Below are 20,693 nucleotides of genomic sequence, written 5' to 3'. Positions count from 1 at the left end.
GAAATCACTGTCAAATTCAATGTCATGAACATTTTTAACCCTATGTTTTCTTCTGAGTTTTATAGTTTTAGGTCTTGCATTTAGGTATTTGATTCATTTTGAGTTAATTTTGTATAGGGTGTTAGGTAAGGGTCAATTTCATTCTTTTTTTTTTTTTTTTTTTTTTTTTTTGTAGAGACAGAGTTTCACTTTATGGCCCTTGGTAGAGTGCTGTGGCATCATACAGCTCACAGCATCCCCCAACTCCTGGGCTTAAGCAATTGTCTTGCCTCAGCCTCCCGAGTAGCTGGGACTACAGGCACCTGCCACAGTGCCCGGCTATTTTTTTTTTTTTTTTTTTTTGGTTGCAGTTCAGCCAGGGGCCAGGTTTGAACCCGCCACTATATGGGGCCGGCGCCTTACCGACTGAGCCACAGGCGCTGCCCATTCTTGTGCATGAGTATTCAGTTTTCCTAGCATCATTTCTGAAAAGACTGTCCTTTCCTCCACTAAATGATATGTGTGGCACCCTTGTTGAAAATCATTCAACCATGTATGAGAAGGTCTTTATTTTCTCTATTCTATGTCATTGTTCATATCTGTTTTTATGCCAGTACCACATTGTTTTGATTACAGTAGCTTTGTATTACATTTTGAAATTAGAAAGTGTTAGTCTTCCAACTTTGTTTTTTTCTTACATTCAGATTTTAATAAACTAGAATGACATTCATTGAAGCAAGTATGCTAGCCTATAATGAATATAGTATATACGGTAATTTAAACATTTAGAAATATATATTATACTGCAAAAGCAAACAGCATAACACTCGCCATACTCATCATTATTTGCTGTGTATGCTACCTCCAAAAGTGAAAATACAAAACAGTAAAATGGAGGCCAGGCACAGTGGCTCACGCCTGTAATCCCAGCACTTGGGAGGCCAGGGTGGGTGGATTGCCTAAGCTCACAGGTTCGAGACCAGCCTGAGCCAGAGCGAGACTCCGTCTCTAAAAATAGCCGGGCATTGTGGTGGGTGCCTATAGTTCCAGCTACTTGGGAGGCTGAGGCAAGAGAATCCCTTGAGCTGGAGTCTGAGGTTGATGTAAGCTCTGACACCATGGCACTCTACCAAGAGCAACAAAGTGAGACTCTGTCTCAAAAGAAAAAAAAAAAAAGGAGGATTGCTTGAGGTCAAGAGTTTGAGACCAATCGACCTAATCCCACCAGCAACCAAAAATACAAGCAGCAGTGAGACTGCAAACCAGAAAGGCCTTACCTGTGAACTGTTTCGGTGTTTTTGGACTTGGCACTCAGTCGAACTGCCTTGGGGAGAGCTTGAGCAGGAATGCAGAGAACTTTGGGCATTGTCTAGGGCCCCAGACTGAGCCACTGAGCTGGGCCACAGAAAGCCATTGTGAGAGAACTGCCCCAGCAAGCTCCGCCCTCAGGGTCCCAGAGCAAGGATCCGGCAGGAGCTAGTAACCTAGTGACTGAGCAGCCTAAAGGCGGGGACTGAGCTGCATTATTGCCTTAACCCTTAGGGGCAGAGTGAGACTGGTTTTGGCACGCTGGAGTCTCAGGCTGTTGCCCTGGGTAGAGTGCCATGGCATCACAGCTCATAGCAACCTCAAACTCCTGGGCTTGGCACTGCCCAGACCTCATAAGAGCTGCACCGCGACCCCCGACCTACAACCCATGCCTACCGGGTTTCCACAAGCCCTGACCAAAAACTGCAGGAGCCATGCAACCCCGTGTCCTTCCTCCTGTATCCTCTCTGCCTCCACACTGGCCCACTCGTCTAGCCAGGGATACTGGTAGCTGCATGCCCTCTGGAGCCCTCCCTGCCTCTGCAAAGAGCCCTTCTCCTGGCCAGAGACTGCTGGAGCCTTGGGCACTCTGTGCCAAAGTCACTGAGCACCAGGCACTCCCAGAACTGTGCACACCACCTCCCGCCCTGTTCCTGGATCCAGGTGTGTCACACATGGGAGCTGCTTCCACAACCAGAACTCCCTAGCTGGGTCAGCCCCATAGGAACTACACAGGGTCACTCCCTACAAAGATCCAACAACAATAGAGTGATTCCACTGGGGTCTAATCTTGGAGAGACACCTCCCCAACTCTGAGGACAGCCAGAGGCAATGGTGAAAAACAATCATGAGGCGAAATCAACAGAAAAACTCTGGCAATATGAATAATCAGAGTAGATCAACTCCCCCAAGGATCAGTGGGGTAGACACAGCACAAGGTCCCATGCACAAACAAATAGCTGAGATGTTGGAAATCGAATTCAGAATCTGGATAGCAAATAAGATCAAATTAGAATTTCAAGCAGTAACGCAAAAGATATCTCAAGAATTCAACGAATTCAAAGACCAAATGACCAAAGATTTTGACACATTGAGACAAGAAGTTGCAGCCCTCAAAGATCTGAGAAACACAGTAGAATCCCTCAGTAACAGAATGGAGCAAGCAGAAGAAAGGATTTCTGACATTAAAGACAAAGCTTTCGAACACTCCCAAACTCTCAAAGAGGAAGCAAAATGGAGGGCAAAAACAGATCACTCTCTCAGAGAGCTCTGGGATAATTGGAAGAAAACTAATATTCGTCTTATAGGGATCCCTGAAAGCGATGAACTAAAGTTAATATGAAGGAGAAAATTCTGAAAGCTGCCAGACGAAAGAAAACCATTACCTACAAGGGGAAGAATATTAGAATAACTGCAGATCTCTCTGCTGAAACCTTTCAAGCTAGAAGAGGATGGTCATCAACTTTTAACCTCCTAAAACAAAATAACTTTCAACCCAGGATCTTGTACCCAGCTAAACTCCATTTATGACGGAGAAATTAAATACATAGTGACATTCACATGTTGAAGAAATTTGCCATAACTAAACCAGCTCTCCAGGATATTCTCAGACCTATCGTCCATAAAGACCAGTGTAATCCTCCACCACAAAAGTAAAAACCAACCCAGAAAATTTTGATCAAATTGCAACTTCCACAGTCGCAAAAGGATTAAAAATGTCCACCGGACTCTCGAAAGGTTTATCAATATTCTCAATTAATGTGAATAGTTTAAACTGTACTTTAAAGGGGCACAGGTCGGCTAACTGGATACAAAAACTCAAGCCAGATATCTGCTGCATACAAGAATCGCATCTTACCTTAAAAGACAAATAAAGACTCAAGGTGAAGGGATGGTCATCTATATTCCAGGCAAATGGAAAGCAGAAAAAAGCAGGCGTTACAATCCTGTTTGCAGACACAATAGGCTTACACCAACCAAAATAAGTAAGGATAAGAATGGACACTTCATATTTGTTTTTTGTTTTGTTTGTTTTTTTTTTTTGTAGAGACAGAGTCTCACTTTATGGCCCTCAGTAGAGTGCCATGGCCTCACACAGCTCACAGCAACCTCCAACTCCTGGGCTTAAGCGATTCTCTTGCCTCAGCCTCCCGGGTAGCTGTGACTACAGGCACCCACCACAACGCCCGGCTATTTTTTGGTTGCAGTTTGGCCAGGGCCGGGTTTGAACCTGTCACCCTCAGTATATGGGGCCGGCGCCCTACCGACTGAGCCACAGGCGCCGCCCCTACATTTCATATTTGTTAAAGGTAATACTCAATATGATGAGTTCTCAATTATTAATATTTATGCACCCAACCAGAACGCACCTCAATTTGTAAGAGAAACTCTAACAGATGTGAGCAACTCGATTTCCTCCAGTTCCATAGTAGTTGGAAATTTTGACACCCCTTTAGCAGTGCTGGATAGATCCTCCAAAAAGAAGCTAAGCAAATAAATTTTAGATTTAAACTCAACCATTCAACATCTGGACCTAACAGACATCTACAGAACATTTCATCCCAACAAAACTGCCATGAAGGCTAAGTTGAACAGTTTAATGAGAATATTTCAGATTGTATATGAAACCAGCACATTGTAGCACTTGATTGCACTAATGTACACAGTTATGATTTAACAATAAAAATAAATTAATTAATTTAAAAAAAAAAAGAAGAAAAAGAACAGCATAGCCGGGCGTTGTAGCGGGTGACTATAGTCCCAGCTACTCGGGAGGCTGAGGCAAGAGAATCGCTTAAGCCCAGGAGTTGGAGGTTGCTGTGAGCTGTGTGATGCCACAACACTCTACTGAGGGCCATAAAGTGAGACTCTGTCTCTACAAAAAAACAAACAAAGAAACAAACAAAAAAAACAGTAAAATGAACCTATGGTGTGTGTATATTTCTACTATATATATATTTATAAAATATACATAGATTTTAGACATTTTCAAATGAATCTTCATCATTATCTCCAAAAGAAATTTATAGCAAGAATACTGAAGGAATGAAAGTCAGATAAAAAGGGCGGTGCCTGTGGCTCAGTCGGTAAGGCACCGGCCCCATATACAGAGGGTGACGGGTTCAAACCCGGCCCCGGCCAAACTGCAACCAAAAAATAGCCGAGCGTAGTGGCGGGCGCCTGTAGTCCCAGCTACTCGGGAGGCTGAGGCAAGAGAATTGCTTAAGCCCAGGAGTTGGAGGTTGCTGTGAGCTATGTGAGGCCACGGCACTCTACCGAGGGCCATAGAGTGAGACTCCGTCTCTACAAAAAAAAAAAAAAAAAAATTCTCTCAATGTTCATTATTAGTGATGCAGCCAACTTTGTTTCTTTTTTTTTTTCTTTTTTTGTAGAGACAGAGTCTCACTTTATGGCCCTCAGTAGAGTGCCGTGGCATCACACAGCTCACAGCAACCTCCAACTCCTGGGCTTAAGCGATTCCCTTGCCTCAGCCTCCCGAGTAGCTGGGACTACAGGCACCCACCACAACGCCCGGCTATTTTTTGGTTGCAGTTCAGCCAGGCCCGGGTTTGAACCCACCACCCTCTGTATATGGGGCTGGCACCTTACCAACTGAGCCACAGGCGCCACCCGCAGCCAACTTTGTTCTTTTTTTTTTTTTTCTTTTTGCAGTTTTTGGCTGGGGCTGGATTTGAACCCACCAACTCCAGTATATGGGGCTGGCGCCCTACTCCTTTGAACCACAGGTGCCACCCCCAACTTTGTTCTTTTTATTTATTTATTTATTTTAAGACAGAGCCTCAAGCTGTCGCCCTGGGCAGAGTGCCGTGGCATCACAGCTCACAGCAACCTCCAACTCCTGGGCTCAAGCGATTCTCCTGTCTCAGCCTCCCAAGTAGTTGGGACTACAGGCCCTGCCACAACGCCTGGCTATTTTTAAAACGGTTGCAGCTATCATTGTTGTTTGGTGGGTCCAGGCTGGATTCGAACCCACCAGCTTAGGTGTATGTGGCTGGCACCTTCATGGAGCCAACTTTGTTCTTTTTAAAGATTGACCATTTGAAGTCCCTTGAGAATCTGCATTAACTTAAGGATGGATTTTTCTATTTCTGCAACAAAGAGTCAAGATTTTGACTCTTGATTTTACTTTTTTTTTTTTGAAACAGAGCCTCAAGCTTTCACCCTGGGTAGAGTGCTATGGCATCACAGGTCACAGCAACCTCCAACTCCTGGGCTCAAGCAATTCTCCTGCCTTCGCCTCCCAAGTAGTTGGGACTACAGGCGCCTGCCACAACGCCTGGCTATTTTTTTTGGTTGCAGCCATCATTGCGGTTTGGCGCCCGGGCTGGATTCGAACCTGCCAGCTCAGGTGTATGTGCATGTATTTGTTAAAATGTCCCTACTGTAGGTGGTGGCTCATACCTGTACAGCCAGAATTTTAGAGGTCAAAGGCAGGAGGATCACTTAAGGCCAGGAGTTTGAGACCAGCCTAGGAAACATAGTGAGACTCTGTCTCTTAAAAAATCAAAAAATGGGCGGTGTCTGTGGCTCAGTCGGTAAGGCGCCGGCCCCATATACCGAGGGTGGTGGGTTCAAACCCGGCCCCGACCAAACTGCAACCTAAAAATAGCCGGGCGTTGTGGCGGGCGCCTGTAGTCACAGCTACTTGGGAGGCTTAGGCAACGGAATCGCTTAAGCCCAGGAGTTGGAGGTTGCTGTGAGCTGTGTGAGGCCACGGCATTCTACCGAGGGCCATAGAGTGAGACTCTGCCTCTACAAAAAAAAAAAAATCAAAAAATTAGCCAGGTGTAGTGGGTGAGTTTTTCAATGGGTACACTAGAATTCTGATATGAGTTTAAAAGTTATAAACATTCACAATTTTTTTTTTTTTTTGGAGACAAGAGCCTCAAGCTGTTGCCCTGGGTAGAGTGCTGTGACATCACAGCTCACAGCCAACTTCCAACTCCTGAGCTGAAGCGATTCTCCTGCCTCCACCTCCCAAGTAGCTGGGACTACAGGCGCCTGCCACAACAACCGGCTATTTTTTGGTTGCAGCCATCATTGTTGTTTGGCGGGCCGAGCTCAGGTGTATGTGGCTGGCGCCTAAGCCGCTTGAGCCACAGGCGCCGAGCCACACAATTTTTTTGTTGTTGTTGTTGAGGATTCATTGAGGATACAAGAAACCAGGTCACATTGATTACATTTGTTAGGTAAAGTCTCTCTTACAAACGTGTCTTGCCCCCAAAAGATGTGGCACACACCAAGACCCCACCCTCCTTCGCTCGCTCTGCTCTTCCAACATTCATAAATTTCTAAAAGAGGGATGTGTAAAGATCCATAATAATTGTGTCATTAAACCAAAGATCATAATTAATACATTCTCTGGACCTGAGTTGCCAGTCTGCCTTTGCAAAGAAAGTAAACTCATTAGTGGGAGGGATGGTAACTTTATTTTCACTTTTCTCTTCCTGTTTTCTTCAGACTCTGGGAAAGCAACTCAGAATTTCCAATCTTTTCCAATTCCCACGTGACTTCCTAATTTAGAACGAATTCAAAGAAAATCAAAAGTCTTTCTCCATTTGGAGAAGACTCCGCCGCCTGCAGTGGAACATCCTCATTTTGGGATTGAGCCGGCCTCGGACGGGGGAGCTCCAGCCCCAGTCCCCAAACCCAACTCAAAAAGACTCCTCGTGTGACGTTGGGGGGGGTCACACGACAGTTTAATTACTGGAAATGCTTCGGCTTTGCAAGGCTGGAACTTAGCGGGAGGCCTAGGGAAGACGCCGGGTGGGGCGAGGAGAAAGTGACCCTGCCAGTTCAAGAAACCTTTGGGGGTCCCGCACCTTCTGAGGTACAAGTGCCTGGCTGCGTAGACGAGGCTCTGGGGTTTACCCCGGAGGCCCTCGGCACCCATTGCCGCCGAGGCCCGACAGTTTGGCTGCATCGTAAGCTGAGAGATGATGAGCCCTCGGCCAGCTCGCCGGGGAGTGGGAGGAGCGGACGCGACCCTGGACCTCGGTTGTCCAGTCGATGCAGCAGACTTCTTAGAATTCCTCGATCCAAGCACCAGTCTGGAGGGAGGTCTGGCCTCACCCCTTTTCCCCAGCTGCATTTAGACTGGGGCAGATAGAGAATTAAGTAGCAACCACCAAAAAGCACCTTTAGCGATTTGGCAGCCTGTGTGAAGCTCAGCCATCCGGCTTTTACTAGAGCAGCACACCGGGGCCTTTCCCTCCGCAGGGCAGGCAGCTGCAGTTGGCCGCCCTGGCTTTGCTCCAGATTCGGCCCTGGGTGACATCACCAAACTCCGCTGATCAGTGGGTGGGAGCCCCGAAATCCCCTAAAAACAGAGTGAGTAATCGGCGGGCCCGCCCTCCAGGCGGGGCCGGGACCAGGTTCTAGCCGCGTCGCCCGCTGCGCCAGCCCCAGGAACAGCCTCGGAGAGGGTGGCCGGTTCGTCTCCGGGTCGGCGCGCGCTTATTCCCGACCCGCGGCGGCAGCAGCGCGCGCGGCCTATTAGTAGTGGGCTATGCAGACACTTGCTCTCGGCCCCCGCGCAGGGCGGGGGTGATGCAGCGCGCAGGCGCGGCCGGATTCCGGGCAGTGACGCGGCGGCGGGCGCGCGCGGCGCATTTCCGCCTCTGGCAAATGGCTGGTCTGTAGCGCACGCCGCGGGCCCAGCTACGACCCCGGCCCCGCCCCCGGGACCCCGGCCATGGAAGGTGAGAGCACCCTCTGACCCGGCAGGGTGGCCGCAACGGGTCTGCCGGTACTGTTGTGGGAGCCTCCCGCACCGCCTTCCGCCCCTCCCTGCGCCGACGGGCGCTGCGCAGGGAGCGGCCAGCCGGATGGGGGCGCGGGGCGGGGCAGGTGGTCAGGGGTCTGACTCAGTTTCCACTTTGGGTGGAGGGTGGCCATGACTCAGTATCTCTCTGGGTGGGAGTGCGGGGCGAGCCTTGATTTAGACCCTCTCACCCCTCGCCCGCCGTCCATAGGGGCAGTTCTGACTTTGTTTCCTTGTTAGGGGAGAATGTATCTGACTCAGTTTCTTCTCAGGATGAGGGTGGAAAGAGCCTTCCCTCAGTTTTCCTCATGAAAGGAGAACAGGCCCTGACTCAGTTTCCCTCAGTAGGGGAAGGATTCCTTACTTAGTTTTCCCTCAGGAAGCAGGTGTTTCTGTCTACTTTACTCCCCTCCCCACTTAATTTCACAGCAGGTTCTAGAGAGCAGGTCCTAACTCAGTTCCCCTTGAAGGGAGCCTGACCTCAGCTCCTCTCCATGAGGAGCAGGTTCTCCCTGGTGAAGGTGAGGAGTGGGCTTGTGCTGACTCTTGTCTCCCTCGCCTTTCAGACCTGTTCCCTCTCATCTTCCCCTCAGGTAAGTGGACCTTCCTCCACTTGGGGTTGAGGTGGGGAGCTCTCCAGAGTTAGGGGCCATGAGGGCAGCTGATGGGGGCGGCCTTGTCTTCCTGCAGAGCCAGCCCAGGCTTCTGGCCCCTATGTGGAGATCATTGAGCAGCCCAAGCAGCGGGGCATGCGCTTCCGCTACAAGTGTGAGGGCCGCTCAGCAGGCAGTATCCCAGGCGAGAGAAGCACGGATACCACCAAGACCCACCCCACCATCAAGGTCAGCACTTGCTCCCAGGGATGGGGTTGGGGGCACAGAGTGTAGGGAGAAGGCACTGTGGAACCCCAATAGGCTTGCCTCTAGGCCACCGTGCCAAGTCTGGGAGTCAGGTTTGGAATTCCTGGGCCTCTAGAGTACTCTCTGTACTTTGGACAGATCAATGGCTACACAGGACCAGGGACAGTTCGCATCTCTCTGGTCACCAAGGATCCCCCTCACCGACCCCATCCCCATGAGCTTGTGGGGAAGGACTGCCGGGATGGCTTCTATGAGGCTGATCTCTGTCCTGACCGCTGCATTCACAGGTGAGCTCCTAGCAGGGCAGGGCATGGAGGGTGAAGTTAGTGGACAGGAGGCAGGGCAGTTGAGTAGCTTCTATAGGGAGAATTCCTCCTTCACCCTGTCCTCAGCTCTGCAAGTAAAATTCCTTTGTCTTGAAATTATCTATTTGTGACCAGGCATGGTAGCTCACACCTGTAATCCTAGCATTCTGGGAGGCCAAGGCAGGAGGATGGCTTGAGTTCAGGAGTTCGAGACCAGCCTGAGCAAGAGTAAGACCACGTCTCTAAAAAATTAAAAATAGAGGGCAGCGCCTGTGGCTCAAAGGAGTAGGGCACTGGCCCCATATGCTGGAGGTGGCGGGTTCAAACCCAGCCCCAGCCAAAAACTGCAAAAAAATAAAAAACAAATAAATTAAAAATTAAAAATAGGCTCAGCACCCATAGCACAGTGGTTACGGTGCCAGCCACATAAACTGAGGCAGGCGGGTTTGAACCCGGCCCGGGCCAGCTAAACGACAATGACAACTGGAAGAAAAAATATCCGGGCATTGTGGCAGGTGCCTGTAGTCATAGCTACTTGGGAGGCTGAGGCAAGAGAATCGCTTAAGCCCAAGAGTTTGAGGTTGCTGTGAGCTGTAACACCATGGCACTCTACCGAGGGCGACATAATAAGACTCTGTCTCCAAAAAAAAAATTTAAGAAAAAAAATTATCTATTTGTGTTTCTGCTTCTTCTAGCAGATGTGAGCTCCTCGGGATAGAGATGAATCCCTAATCACTTCTGAACCCCTGACCCCCACTGCAAGAAGGGCAAATCCCTTAGTGTCAGATCTCTTATGAGAAAGAAAGCCATTGAACCAAAAATCTGCCCTGGAGCTGACATTCCAGTTGACAGAGATAGATATGTACATATACAAAATAAATAAACAAGACACTATCAAAGAGTAATAATTTCAGTGCTGAAAATAAAAGTAGGGCAACAGGTTGAAAGGATACCTGGGCTGAGAGACGCAGGGGAACTGGTCTCATTGCTTAGGACTGGGAGGTCAATAAAGGCCTCTCTTGCCAAGACCTGAGTGGTGAGGATGAACAGAAAAGTGTGGAAAGAACAATCAGAGCCGAATGAACAATTGCAAAAGACCTTGAAGTGGGAATGAGTTTTATAAGTTTGGAGAATGAAAAGAAGCCCCTGTGGCTTAGGGGAGGGAGCCAGCAGGGAGGCTGCCAGGGGCTTATCTGTGGAGATAAGGAGTGCAATTCTTTGCAGCACAGTGGGAAGCCATGGGAGGGGATTAAGCTTAGAGCTATGATCTAGGGGTGGTAAAGGAAAAAGGGTAAAGCGGGAGGGTCCAGGCTCTGCCAGAGATAGTGGGACAGATGCCTGGGGGGTGCCTCAGTTTTCAGAACCTGGGGATCCAGTGTGTGAAGAAGCGGGACCTAGAACAGGCCATCAGCCAGCGCATCCAGACCAACAACAACCCCTTCCAAGGTGAGGGCTGAGGAGGCAAAGACCTGAACCTGCCTATGGCACCCATGCCTTCTGTCACCTCCCCCAGCCCATCTTCTGTGCATCTCTCCCTCATTGGCCAAGATTAGCAGTACTTATGGGATCTTTTGCCATTGGGAAACTGAGGCCTAGTGAGGGGATATGACATTCAGGTTAACACTGGAATCAGTGATGGGTTTCACCTCTTCTAGAACTTACGTTTCATATACTCACAAACAGCCCTCCCACCCCAGAGCTTTCTGTATCCCTCCACTCCCACTCTCCTGACCATCTATTTTCCTGGCAGTTCCTATAGAAGAGCAGCGTGGGGACTATGACCTGAACGCTGTGCGGCTCTGCTTCCAGGTGACAGTGCGGGATCCATCAGGCAGGCCTCTCCGCCTGCCTCCTGTCCTCTCTCATCCCATCTTTGACAACCGTGAGTAGCCAGGGAGGCACAGGAAAGAGAAAGGGTGGGCCTGGATAGGAACAAGGGGATTGGGTGGGTGTAACCTGCAGCAGGAGCTCACACCTTCATTCAATCATCTAGCAAATTCTGTGCCCAGCACTGTGCTGCCTGGAAAAGGAAGGCAAAAAAGACCTAGAGCTGCCCTTGAGGTGTATCTTCCAGGCTGGCAGAGAATCTGAAGGGAAACGGACATTTTTAGTATCATCTGCTGAGAGTGGTGTGCCCACAACTATCCCAAGGACTAGAAAATAAACTCCCAGGAACAAAATAATGTTAAAAAAAAAAAAATAAGGCCAGGCATGGTGACTCACGCATGTAATCATAGCACTCTTGGAGGCTGAGGTGTGTGGATTGCTTGAGTTCAGGAGTTCGAGACCAGCCTGAGCAAGAGCAAGGCCCTGTCTCTACTAAAAATAGAAAAACTTAGCCTGGCCCGTGTAGTTCCAGCTACTTAGGGAGCTCAGGGAGGAGGATCACTTGAGCCTAAGAGTTTCAGGTTGCTGTGAGCTATGGTGACTCCGCAGCCCTCAACCCCAGGGCAACAGAGTGACTCCGTCTCAAAAAAAAAAAAATAGTTAGCAATAATTCAAGTGATGGAAGCTTATAGGTAAATTGGGCTGACACTGATCAACTGTAGTTATTAAGTAACTAATAGAATGAATGAAAATAAAAGGGCTCTGGAGTCCCAAGGGCAGGAATCCAGGATAAACCGGAGGTCAGGAGGGAAGGGCTCATTGTAATGGTGGGTATGACCTGGACCTTGAAGATTGCTTGGATCAGGTAGAGAAAGAGAAGGTATGAACAGATTGGTTCCCACTGGACCATAAGGCAGAGATGTTTAGGTGTTATGTATGGTTGTATTCTTGCTTACAACAGTGTTTAGCACATAGTAGGTAAATATCTGATAAATATAATGGTCTAACTTTGGCTACAAAGATATGGTAGGCAAGCTCTGGGCAACCTTGACTCTGGGGTGGGCAGGGATGTTGCATCTCCTGCAGGCCACCCCAAGGACCTCTGGTTATTCAGATATTCCTTCCTTATTATTATATCCTTAGGTGCCCCCAATACTGCTGAGCTCAAGATCTGCCGAGTGAACCGAAACTCTGGGAGCTGCCTTGGTGGGGATGAGATCTTCCTGCTGTGTGACAAGGTGCAGAAAGGTACACACCAGAAGGCAGGGCTGGACTATATGAAGCAAGAAGTAAAGGGTGAGACTGAGCAGAAGTGGTGAGTGCAGGTAACTGGCTTCAGACACTCCCCACCCCAGTGCTTCAGAGGCTTCAGGTGGGCAGCAGGGACAAGGAGTATCTCGTGAGGCAAGCATCAGGAGTTGGGAGGATGACCTGGGGGAAAAGGTTAGACACTTGACCCACACTGCTGCCCCATCTCCTGCAGAGGACATTGAGGTATATTTCACGGGACCAGGCTGGGAGGCCCGTGGCTCCTTTTCACAAGCTGATGTACACCGACAAGTGGCCATTGTGTTCCGGACCCCTCCCTATGCGGACCCCAGCCTGCAGGCTCCCGTGCGTGTTTCCATGCAGCTGCGGCGGCCTTCTGATAGGGAGCTCAGCGAGCCCATGGAATTCCAGTATCTGCCAGACACAGGTACACAGTTGGGGAGGGTACCAGAAGGGCTGGTGGGCTCCATGAAATGACAAGAGAGTCCAGGGCTGGATATCTGAGACATAGTTGAGGAGGACCAAAAGCTGGAGTCAGAACTTAGGGTTTATATTAGTAATTGGAATCCATTTCTTGCTTCATTTACTAATAATGACAGGCAACACTTATGGAGCTCATACTACATATCTGCCCCTACTACAGGCATTTCAGTGAATTCCCTGATTGTTATTTCTATCTTTTTGTTTTTCATTGTTCTTTTTATTTTTTTTCTGAGACAGAATCTTATTTTGTCGCCCTCGGTAGAGGGCTGTGGCATCATAGTTCATAGCAACCTCAAACTCTTAGGCTCAAGTGGTCCTCTTGCCTCAGCCTCCCAAGTAGCTGGGACTACAGGCACCTGCCACAACGCCTGGCTATTTTTAGAGACAGGGTCTCACTCTTGCTCAGGCAGTCCACCTGCCTGGACCTCCCAAAGTGCTAGAATTATAGGTGTGAGCCACTGGGCCTGGCCTCTCACGAGGCTTTTGAGGTATAAAATACTGTCTGACTTGCTTGAGCTCAGATAACTAGTGAGTGGCAATGTCAACATTTGAACCCAAGCCATCTGGCTCCAGGGTCCTTTTGCCACACTGTCTCTGTCTACTGTCACAACCATATAGCCCAGCCACATTTTTTTTTTTTTTTGTGGTTTTTGGCCAGGGCTGGGTTTGAACCCACCACCTCCAGCATATGGGACTGGCACCCTACTCCTTGAGCCACAGGTGCCTCCCTAGCCCAGCCACATTTTGATCAAGACTTTGAGTGCCCACTTGGTACCAGAGTGTGTGCTAGATATTGGGACTGCAAAGATGAATAAGACATTCCCTGCCTTCAGAAGAAGTCACAGGAAGACAAACATGCAAAACAGATCTTAAGTCACAGTGACGTATGAGACGAAGCTGTGTGCGGAGTCCTATAGGCGACAGAGTCAGGGAGCTGGAACTAGAAACAACTGTGTAGAGGAGGTGTCATTTAACCTGGAGAAGACACAGAAGTCTTCCAGGCAGGTGGCCCAGCACCTGGAGGGGCAGCGTGTTGGCAAATGCATTTCCTGTTAAGGGTCATCTATGTGGTGGGAGCTGTGATAGGAATAGGCCTAGAGGAGGGCCTTGTTACACTTAAGGCCTTCATCCAAGGTTTCATCCTGAAGGCAATGGTAAGCCCCCAAAGGTTTCTCAACAGAGAAGTGACTTGAATAGATCAGAAAATTCACCCTGGTGGCCGCATGTAGAGGATTAGAGAGGGAGAGAGCTAGGGAGGCCATTCTGAAAGATGTTGCAGTAGTCCAGGAAGAGAAGGTTTGGTGTGAACCCTGCACAAGAAATGGCAAAGTGGGCGGCACCTGTGGCTCAGTGGGTAGGGTGCCAGCCCCATGTACTGAAGGTGGTGGGTTCGAACCTGGCCCCGACCAAACTGCAACAAAAAAATAGCTGGGCATTGTGGTGGATGCCTGTAGTCTCAGCTACTCGGGAGGCTGAGGCAAGAGAATCACCTAAGCCCAAGAGCTAGAGGTTGCTGTGAGCTGTGATGCTATGTTACTCTACCAAGGGTAACAAGGTAAGACTGTCTCTTTAAAAAAAAAAAAAAAGGGCGGCGCCTGTGGCTCAGTCGGTAGGGCACCGGCCCCATATACCGAGGGTGACAGGTTCAAACCCGGCCCCGGCCAAACTGCAACCAAAAAATAGCCGGGTGTTGTGGCGGGCGCCTGTAGTCCCAGCTACTCGGGAGGCTGAGGCAAGAGAATTGCTTAAGCCCAGGAGTTGGAGGTTGCTGTGAGCTGTGTGAGGCCACGGCACTCTACCAAGGGCCATGAAGTGAGACTCTGTCTCTACAAAAAAAAAAAAAAAAAAAAATGGCAAGGTGAGATCACATCTCTTTCCACTGTCCTGGCTCCCTTCAGCCCCATGGCTTTCTTACACCCCATACATACCAAGTTTAGTCCTTTCAGATGCCTGGCCTTCAGATCTTCATGCTCACACCAGTCCTTCTCTGACCACCTCTAAATTAGACTTCCTGACCTCATTTCTAGTATTGTTACATCACCTTGTTTATGTTCCTCTTAGCTCCTGTCACTTCTTGAGATTTTTTTTTTTTTTTTTTTTTAAGATGTAGTCTCACTTTGTTGCCCCTGGTAGAGTGCTGTGGTGTCACAGCTCACAGCAATCTCATACTCTTGGGCTCAAGTGATTCTTTTGTCTCAGCCTCCCAAGTAGCTGGGACTACAGGCTCTTACCACAATACCCGGCTATTTTTAGATAGGAGGTCTTGCTCTGGCTCAGGCTGGTCTTGAACCTGTGAGCTCAGGCAGTCCACCCACTTGGCTTCCTAGAGTGCTTGGATTGCAGGCATGGACCACCTCGCATGGCCGAGATTTTCTCATATGTGTTGTGTGGTTGTGGCCCTGTCCCTCTTTTACTAGGTTATCAGCTTTTTGGAAGGAGGCACTTGTATAATACTCGTGGCCATATCGCTGATGGCTAAGAGGGAGGCTGGCAGGTCATAGGTACTTGATAAATATGTGTCCGTGAGTGGTGGGGAGTGAGAGAAAAGAAGATGTTTCTAACTCTGGTGATAAGGCAGACAGATAGTCAGGGAACACAGGAGGAGAAAGAACCAGGTTGCTGAGGAGACATCACGAGGTGGGCTTTGGAATTACTAGGTACTGCAGTGGTTATACAGTTCTGAAAGCTATGACTAAAGTATCAAACCATTCAAGATAAAAACAAGAGTCTCTGCTGAAGTCTTTAATCAAGCCTGTTGTGCTGTGGCTGCCTCAGAGTGCAGAGATTTTTGCCAGGCCTGGATCAAGGCTGGAGATGAGCCAGGACATGAACAGTGCAGGAAGAGATGAGCTGAAGGTTAAGTCCCTCTGAGGACTCCTGTTCCCCCAGAGCATAGTCTCTTTACTTGGCTTTACCCGTGTGGCCTTAGAGGGACAGGTTCAGCAAATAGGCCTTCTCAAAAAGCTCTGAAATTCTTAGAACCATTGAGTGTCAGTCACAGTGTCACACAGCTGTTTCTTTCGAGACAGTCTCACTTTGTCATCCCTGGTAGAGTGCTGTAGTGTCATAGCTCACAGCAACCTCAAAATCTTGGGCTAAAGTGATAATCTTTTTTTTTTTTTTTTTTGCAGTTTTTGGCCAGGGACAGGTTTGAACCTGCCACCTCCAGTATATGGGGCCGGCACCCTACTCCTTTGAGCCACAGGCACCGCCCTCAGTGATAATCTTGCCTCAGTATCCCAAGTAGCTGAGCCTATAGGGGCCCACCACAGCGCCCAGCTATTTTTAGAGATAGGGTCTTGCTCTTTTTTTTTTTTTTTTTTGTAGAGACAGGGTTTCACTTTATGGCCCTTGGTAGAGTGCCATGGCATCATACAGCTCACAGCAACCTCCAACTCCTGGGCTTAAGCGATTCTCTTGCCTCAGCCTCCCGAGTAGCTGGGACTACAGGCGCCTGCCACAACGCCCGGCTATTTTTGGTTGCAGTTCAGCCGGGGCTGAGTTTGAACCCGCCACCCTCGGTATATGGGGCCGGCGCCTTACCAACTGAGCCACAGGCGCCGCCCGGGTCTTGCTCTTGCTCAGGCTGGTCTCAAACTCCTGAGCTCAAACAATCCACCTGCCTCAGCCTCCCAGAGTGCTAGGATTACAGGCGTGAGCCACCGCTCTTGGCCACACAGCTCTTCTCATTGGTTGGGAAGGTTGGGAGATGGGTCTTGGGAAAGCATAGCTCCTCACTTCCCTACGGGGGAGGGGGGCCTTTGAAAGCATTGGAAGCCCATCTGAGGAGAACAAGTCCCATTTCACTCCATTGCTTTCCCAGATGACCGTCACCGGATTGAGGAGAAACGCAAAAGGACATACGAGACATTCAAGAGCATCATGAAGAAGAGTCCTTTTAGTGGTGAGATGGGCGAGCCAGCAAGAAAGGCAGTGGTCAGGGAGGGGACACTCTGGGAGGCATACCCCAGCGAATGAGAACTAACCCACCCTTGCCTTGCAGGACCCACTGACCCCCGGCCCCCACCCCGGCGCATTGCTGTGCCTTCCCGCAGCACAACTTCTGTCCCTAAGCCAGGTAAGGATTTCCTTTTGTCTCACTAGAACAGGCTCAGATCTGTTGAGCCTGTGGTTGAGATACCTTCTGGAAGGTCAATGAGCAGAGGAATTAGCCTCAGCAACAGGTGTATGAAGCCTACTTTCTGTTGGGCCCATATTTCTCAGAGGGTGTAGCCTGGTGACCTCTGGCAGAGTCATCTGGGGAGCAGAGAGAGGTGCAGATTCTTGGACCCCGTGACCTGTTGAATCAGAGCCTTTGGCAGTATGGCGCAGGAACCAGCAAACTCCAGGAATGTTAGTGCACACTGAAATCTAAGAATCATTATGCCAGTTAAACCACATGTTGGATACCTTGGGATACAGAATTTAAAAGTACAGAATCTCTGCTCTCAACTCTCAGTTGAATTAAGAAAACAAACAAAAAATCACCTCTAAAGTAGCAAGGTGTATATGCTGGTGTGTGGCTCAAAAAAGAGTGATGGCAAGGTGTGGTGGCTCCTGAAATCCCAGCACTTTACAAAGCTGAAGCAGGAGGATGGCTTGAGGTCAGGAGTTTCAGACCAACCTAGATAACATAGTAAAATCCTGTCTCTAAAAAATAAAAAAAATTAGCCAGATGTGGTAGGGCATACCTGTAGTCCCAGCTACTTTGGAGGCAATGGCTGCAGTGAGCTATGATGGTACCACTGCACTCCAGCCTGGGCAACAAATGAAACCTTGTTTCTAAAAAGAAAAAAAAAAAAAGAGTGACAAAATACCCAGTTCAAGCTGCTACTGCTACTAAGCTGGTGCTCTGAAGAGTCATCATCTCTTAGTTTTTCAGCTGGAAAATGAGATCTACCAATCTCTGAAAATGTCCCTTCCTCAAAAACGCTGGGAGATTTTTTTTTTTTTTTTGAGACAGCCTCAAGCTGTCACCCTGGGTAGAGTGCCATGGCATCACAGCTCACAGCAACCTCCAACTTCTGGGCTCTAGCGAGTCTCCTGTCTCCTGCTCCCAAGTAGCTGGGACTACAGGCACCCGCCACAACGCCCGGCTATATTTTGGTTGCAGCCATCATTGTTGTTTGGCGGGCCTGGGCTGGATTCGAACCTGCCAGCTCAGGTGTATGTGGCTGGCGCCTTAGCCGCTTGAGCCACAGGCGCCGAGCCAACTGGGAGATACTTTAAGAGATCAGAGGTGAGAGACCTTTGTGGGCTTGAGTACTCAGGAAAGGCTCAAAAGAGGAGTGTGACAAGAAGTGGATACTTTAAGCTAGGTCAGACAGGATAAGAGTAACGAGCTAGGGTGATAGCAGTGACTCCACAGGAAGGGATTGATCCTAAGCTTTATGGAGAGGGGATGGGGTACAGAGGACAGGGTGGGTCTCTGACCTTTGCCTCTCTATTCTTTCCTCCAGCCTCCCAACCCTATCCTTTCACACCATCCCTCAGTACCATCAACTTTGATGAATTTCCTCCCATGGTATTTCCTTCTGGGCAGATTGCAAGCCAGGCCTCAGCCTTGGCACCAGCCCCTACCCCAGTTCTGGCCCAGGTCCCAGCCCCTGCCCCAGCCATTGTCTCAGCTCTGGCTCAGGCCCAGGCCCCTGTCCCAGTCCTAGCCCCAGGCCCTCAGGCTATCGCCCCACCTGCCCCAAAGCCCACCCAGGCTGGGGAAGGAACACTGACGGAGGCCCTGCTACAGCTGCAGTTTGATGCTGATGAAGACCTGGGGGCACTGCTTGGCAACAGCACAGACCCAGCTGTGTTCACGGACCTGGCATCCGTCGACAACTCTGAGTTTCAGCAACTGCTAAACCAGGGTGTTTCTATGGCCCCCCACACAGCTGAGCCCATGCTGATGGAGTACCCTGAATCTATAACTCGCCTGGTAACAGGATCCCAGAGGCCCCCTGACCCAACTCCCATCCCACTGGGGACCTCAGGGCTCCCCAACGGCCTCCTATCAGGGGATGAAGACTTCTCCTCCATTGCGGACATGGACTTCTCAGCCCTTCTGAGTCAGATCAGTTCCTAAGGGAGTGACTTCCGCCCTGCCCAAAAGCACTGGTTTGTAGGGAATTGAGATCCTCCCAAAGCACTTACGGATTCTTGGAGGTAGGGGAGTGCTCTGGCTGCCCCTAACTTCTTTGGTGATGTCTTCCTTGGGGGGCTCGCATTTTATTCTTTTATTGGCAGTAACTCTATCTCTCTTTTTGGAGGTGCTTAAGCAGAAGCATTAACTTCTCTGGAAAGGGGGGAATTGGGAGGATTCAAATTCTTTCTTCCCCTATCCTGATGGTCAGCTCCCTTCTCTGTACAGGGAACTCTGGGGGGCCCCATCCCTATCCTTCAGCTTCTGGTACTCTCCTAGAGAGAGGAGCAGGCTGGAGCTATGGCCTTTGATGCTACAAAACCTTTTTATCAAGTGTCTTTCACATCAAGGATTCGTTACACCGTGATCTGAAATAGTACCCATTACCAGCCTCTCTGACACTGGCATTGTCCCTGTGCCTAACACCAGCATTTAAGGAGCTAGCCTTCCTGCCCTGCAGAAGTCTCTGCCAGCTTTTTCTTTGCTCAAACTGTGTCTGAAGGGAACTGGTGAGACAGTTGGCTCTCTCTAGGATCCAGAGGTTAGGTCTGAGACTTCCTTGCTCTCCCTTTTCTCAAGTGCCTTAATAGTCGGATGAGTGGTTTGGAGAGTGGGGGAGGGCAGGCTGGCAGCTCTCCAATCAGGAGGCAGTTTTTACTGAAAAATCAAAGCACTTGGATTCTTGCTCTTTCTACTCTGAATAAATTTGTTGCCAAGCTGCCTAGAGATTTACCTTCTTTCAACAAACAGCAAACACACACTTTGGTGGTCATGTCAGACTAGACATCTGTTGTATGACACATGCATGCACACTGTCATCTGGCAGCTTAAATGAAAACAGGCAGCCTAGGTGGAGGTGTGTCCCAGTGCATTGAGAGCACATTGGCTGTAGGTATGGAGCAGTTTCATGACGGTCTTCCCATGGGCCCCATTAGCTGCAGGTTTTAGATCAATACAGGATGGATTTCGCAAAGGGGGTAACTAGTGTTTAAAGTTGAGTGGGTTAAGAGATGATATTAGAGGCAGCGCCTGTGACTCAGTGAGTAGGGCGCCAGCCCCATATACCAAGGGTAGTGGGTTTGAACCCGGCTCCGGCCAAACTGGAACAAAAAATTAGCCCAAGAGCTGGAGGTTGCTGTGAGCTGTGATGCTACGGCACTCTGCCAAAGGCAACAAAGTGAGACTCTGTCTCTGAAAAAAAAAGATACTGGATTTGAAGGGGGTCAACGGCTGTGAACAATTCAGTAAGTGTGAGCTAAGAATTTTGGACTTCATCCCTTGGGTGGCCAAGAGAACGCCTGCCACTATTGATGAAGTTACGATGCCAGGTGAAAGTCTACGCCTGCCCCCCCCCCCCCCCCCCCCAGTGTTCTGGTTCTGGGTGGACCTGTGAAATTTTAATCCACAGCCTCAGGAGACCTAAACAAAGACCGGACCACAAACCACCGGGCTAACAGATGGACGCACTTCCGGTTGGGCGCAGTGCGCGCGCAGCCTCGAAAAGCACCGGTCACAAAGGGCCGGCCTTCCCGCGCGCGCATGCGCACAGATAGCGTTCAGCGACGACAAAGCCAAGGTAGCGCGCTTGGGGGAAATACCCGTGCAAGTCTCGGCGTCTTGAGTTTCAGGCTTCGCACCATTGTGGGAGAGTGATGGCAGGAACAAGGGGGTTCTCATTAGTGGGCAAAGCTCCAAAAGTTACCGAGTCTTCTGGAACATAATAGGCACTGAGTGCAAACTCC

The 20,693-nt window shown here is 49.5% G+C and overlaps 1 protein-coding gene across 2 annotated transcripts; it reads left to right on the top strand.

The window, feature by feature from the left end:
• The first annotated feature begins 6,671 nt into the window (after positions 1–6,671).
• Positions 6,672–19,672, top strand: RELA (RELA proto-oncogene, NF-kB subunit). Of its 2 annotated transcripts, XM_053561719.1 has the most exons (11): positions 6,672–8,009; positions 8,638–8,664; positions 8,762–8,913; positions 9,070–9,218; positions 10,591–10,682; positions 10,987–11,118; positions 12,207–12,311; positions 12,547–12,759; positions 16,639–16,719; positions 16,819–16,893; positions 18,275–19,672. In XM_053561719.1, exons 1-11 carry the CDS (start codon positions 8,003–8,005, stop codon positions 18,892–18,894), a joined length of 1,653 nt encoding a protein of 550 aa, XP_053417694.1. In that variant the 5' UTR covers positions 6,672–8,002; the 3' UTR covers positions 18,895–19,672. The 2 variants fall into 2 exon arrangements, with proteins under 2 accessions (XP_053417694.1, XP_053417695.1); XM_053561720.1 differs by lacking the exon at positions 10,591–10,682 and having other exon boundaries at positions 6,784–8,009.
• Positions 19,673–20,693: the final 1,021 nt, after the last annotated feature.

Source organism: Nycticebus coucang, chromosome 14, assembly GCF_027406575.1.
Source record: "Nycticebus coucang isolate mNycCou1 chromosome 14, mNycCou1.pri, whole genome shotgun sequence".
Classification (NCBI taxonomy): Eukaryota; Metazoa; Chordata; class Mammalia; order Primates; family Lorisidae; genus Nycticebus; species Nycticebus coucang.
The sequence above is the reverse complement of the archived record's forward strand: the minus strand, read 5'-3'. Positions and strand labels throughout refer to the sequence as shown.

Excerpts from the sequence above, each read along its gene's own strand:
- RELA (XM_053561719.1), top strand. Across the intron at positions 8,665-8,761 it reads CCCTCTCATCTTCCCCTCAG|AGCCAGCCCAGGCTTCTGGC; the intron begins GTAAGTGGACCT and ends GTCTTCCTGCAG. Across the intron at positions 10,683-10,986 it reads CAACAACAACCCCTTCCAAG|TTCCTATAGAAGAGCAGCGT; the intron begins GTGAGGGCTGAG and ends TTTTCCTGGCAG.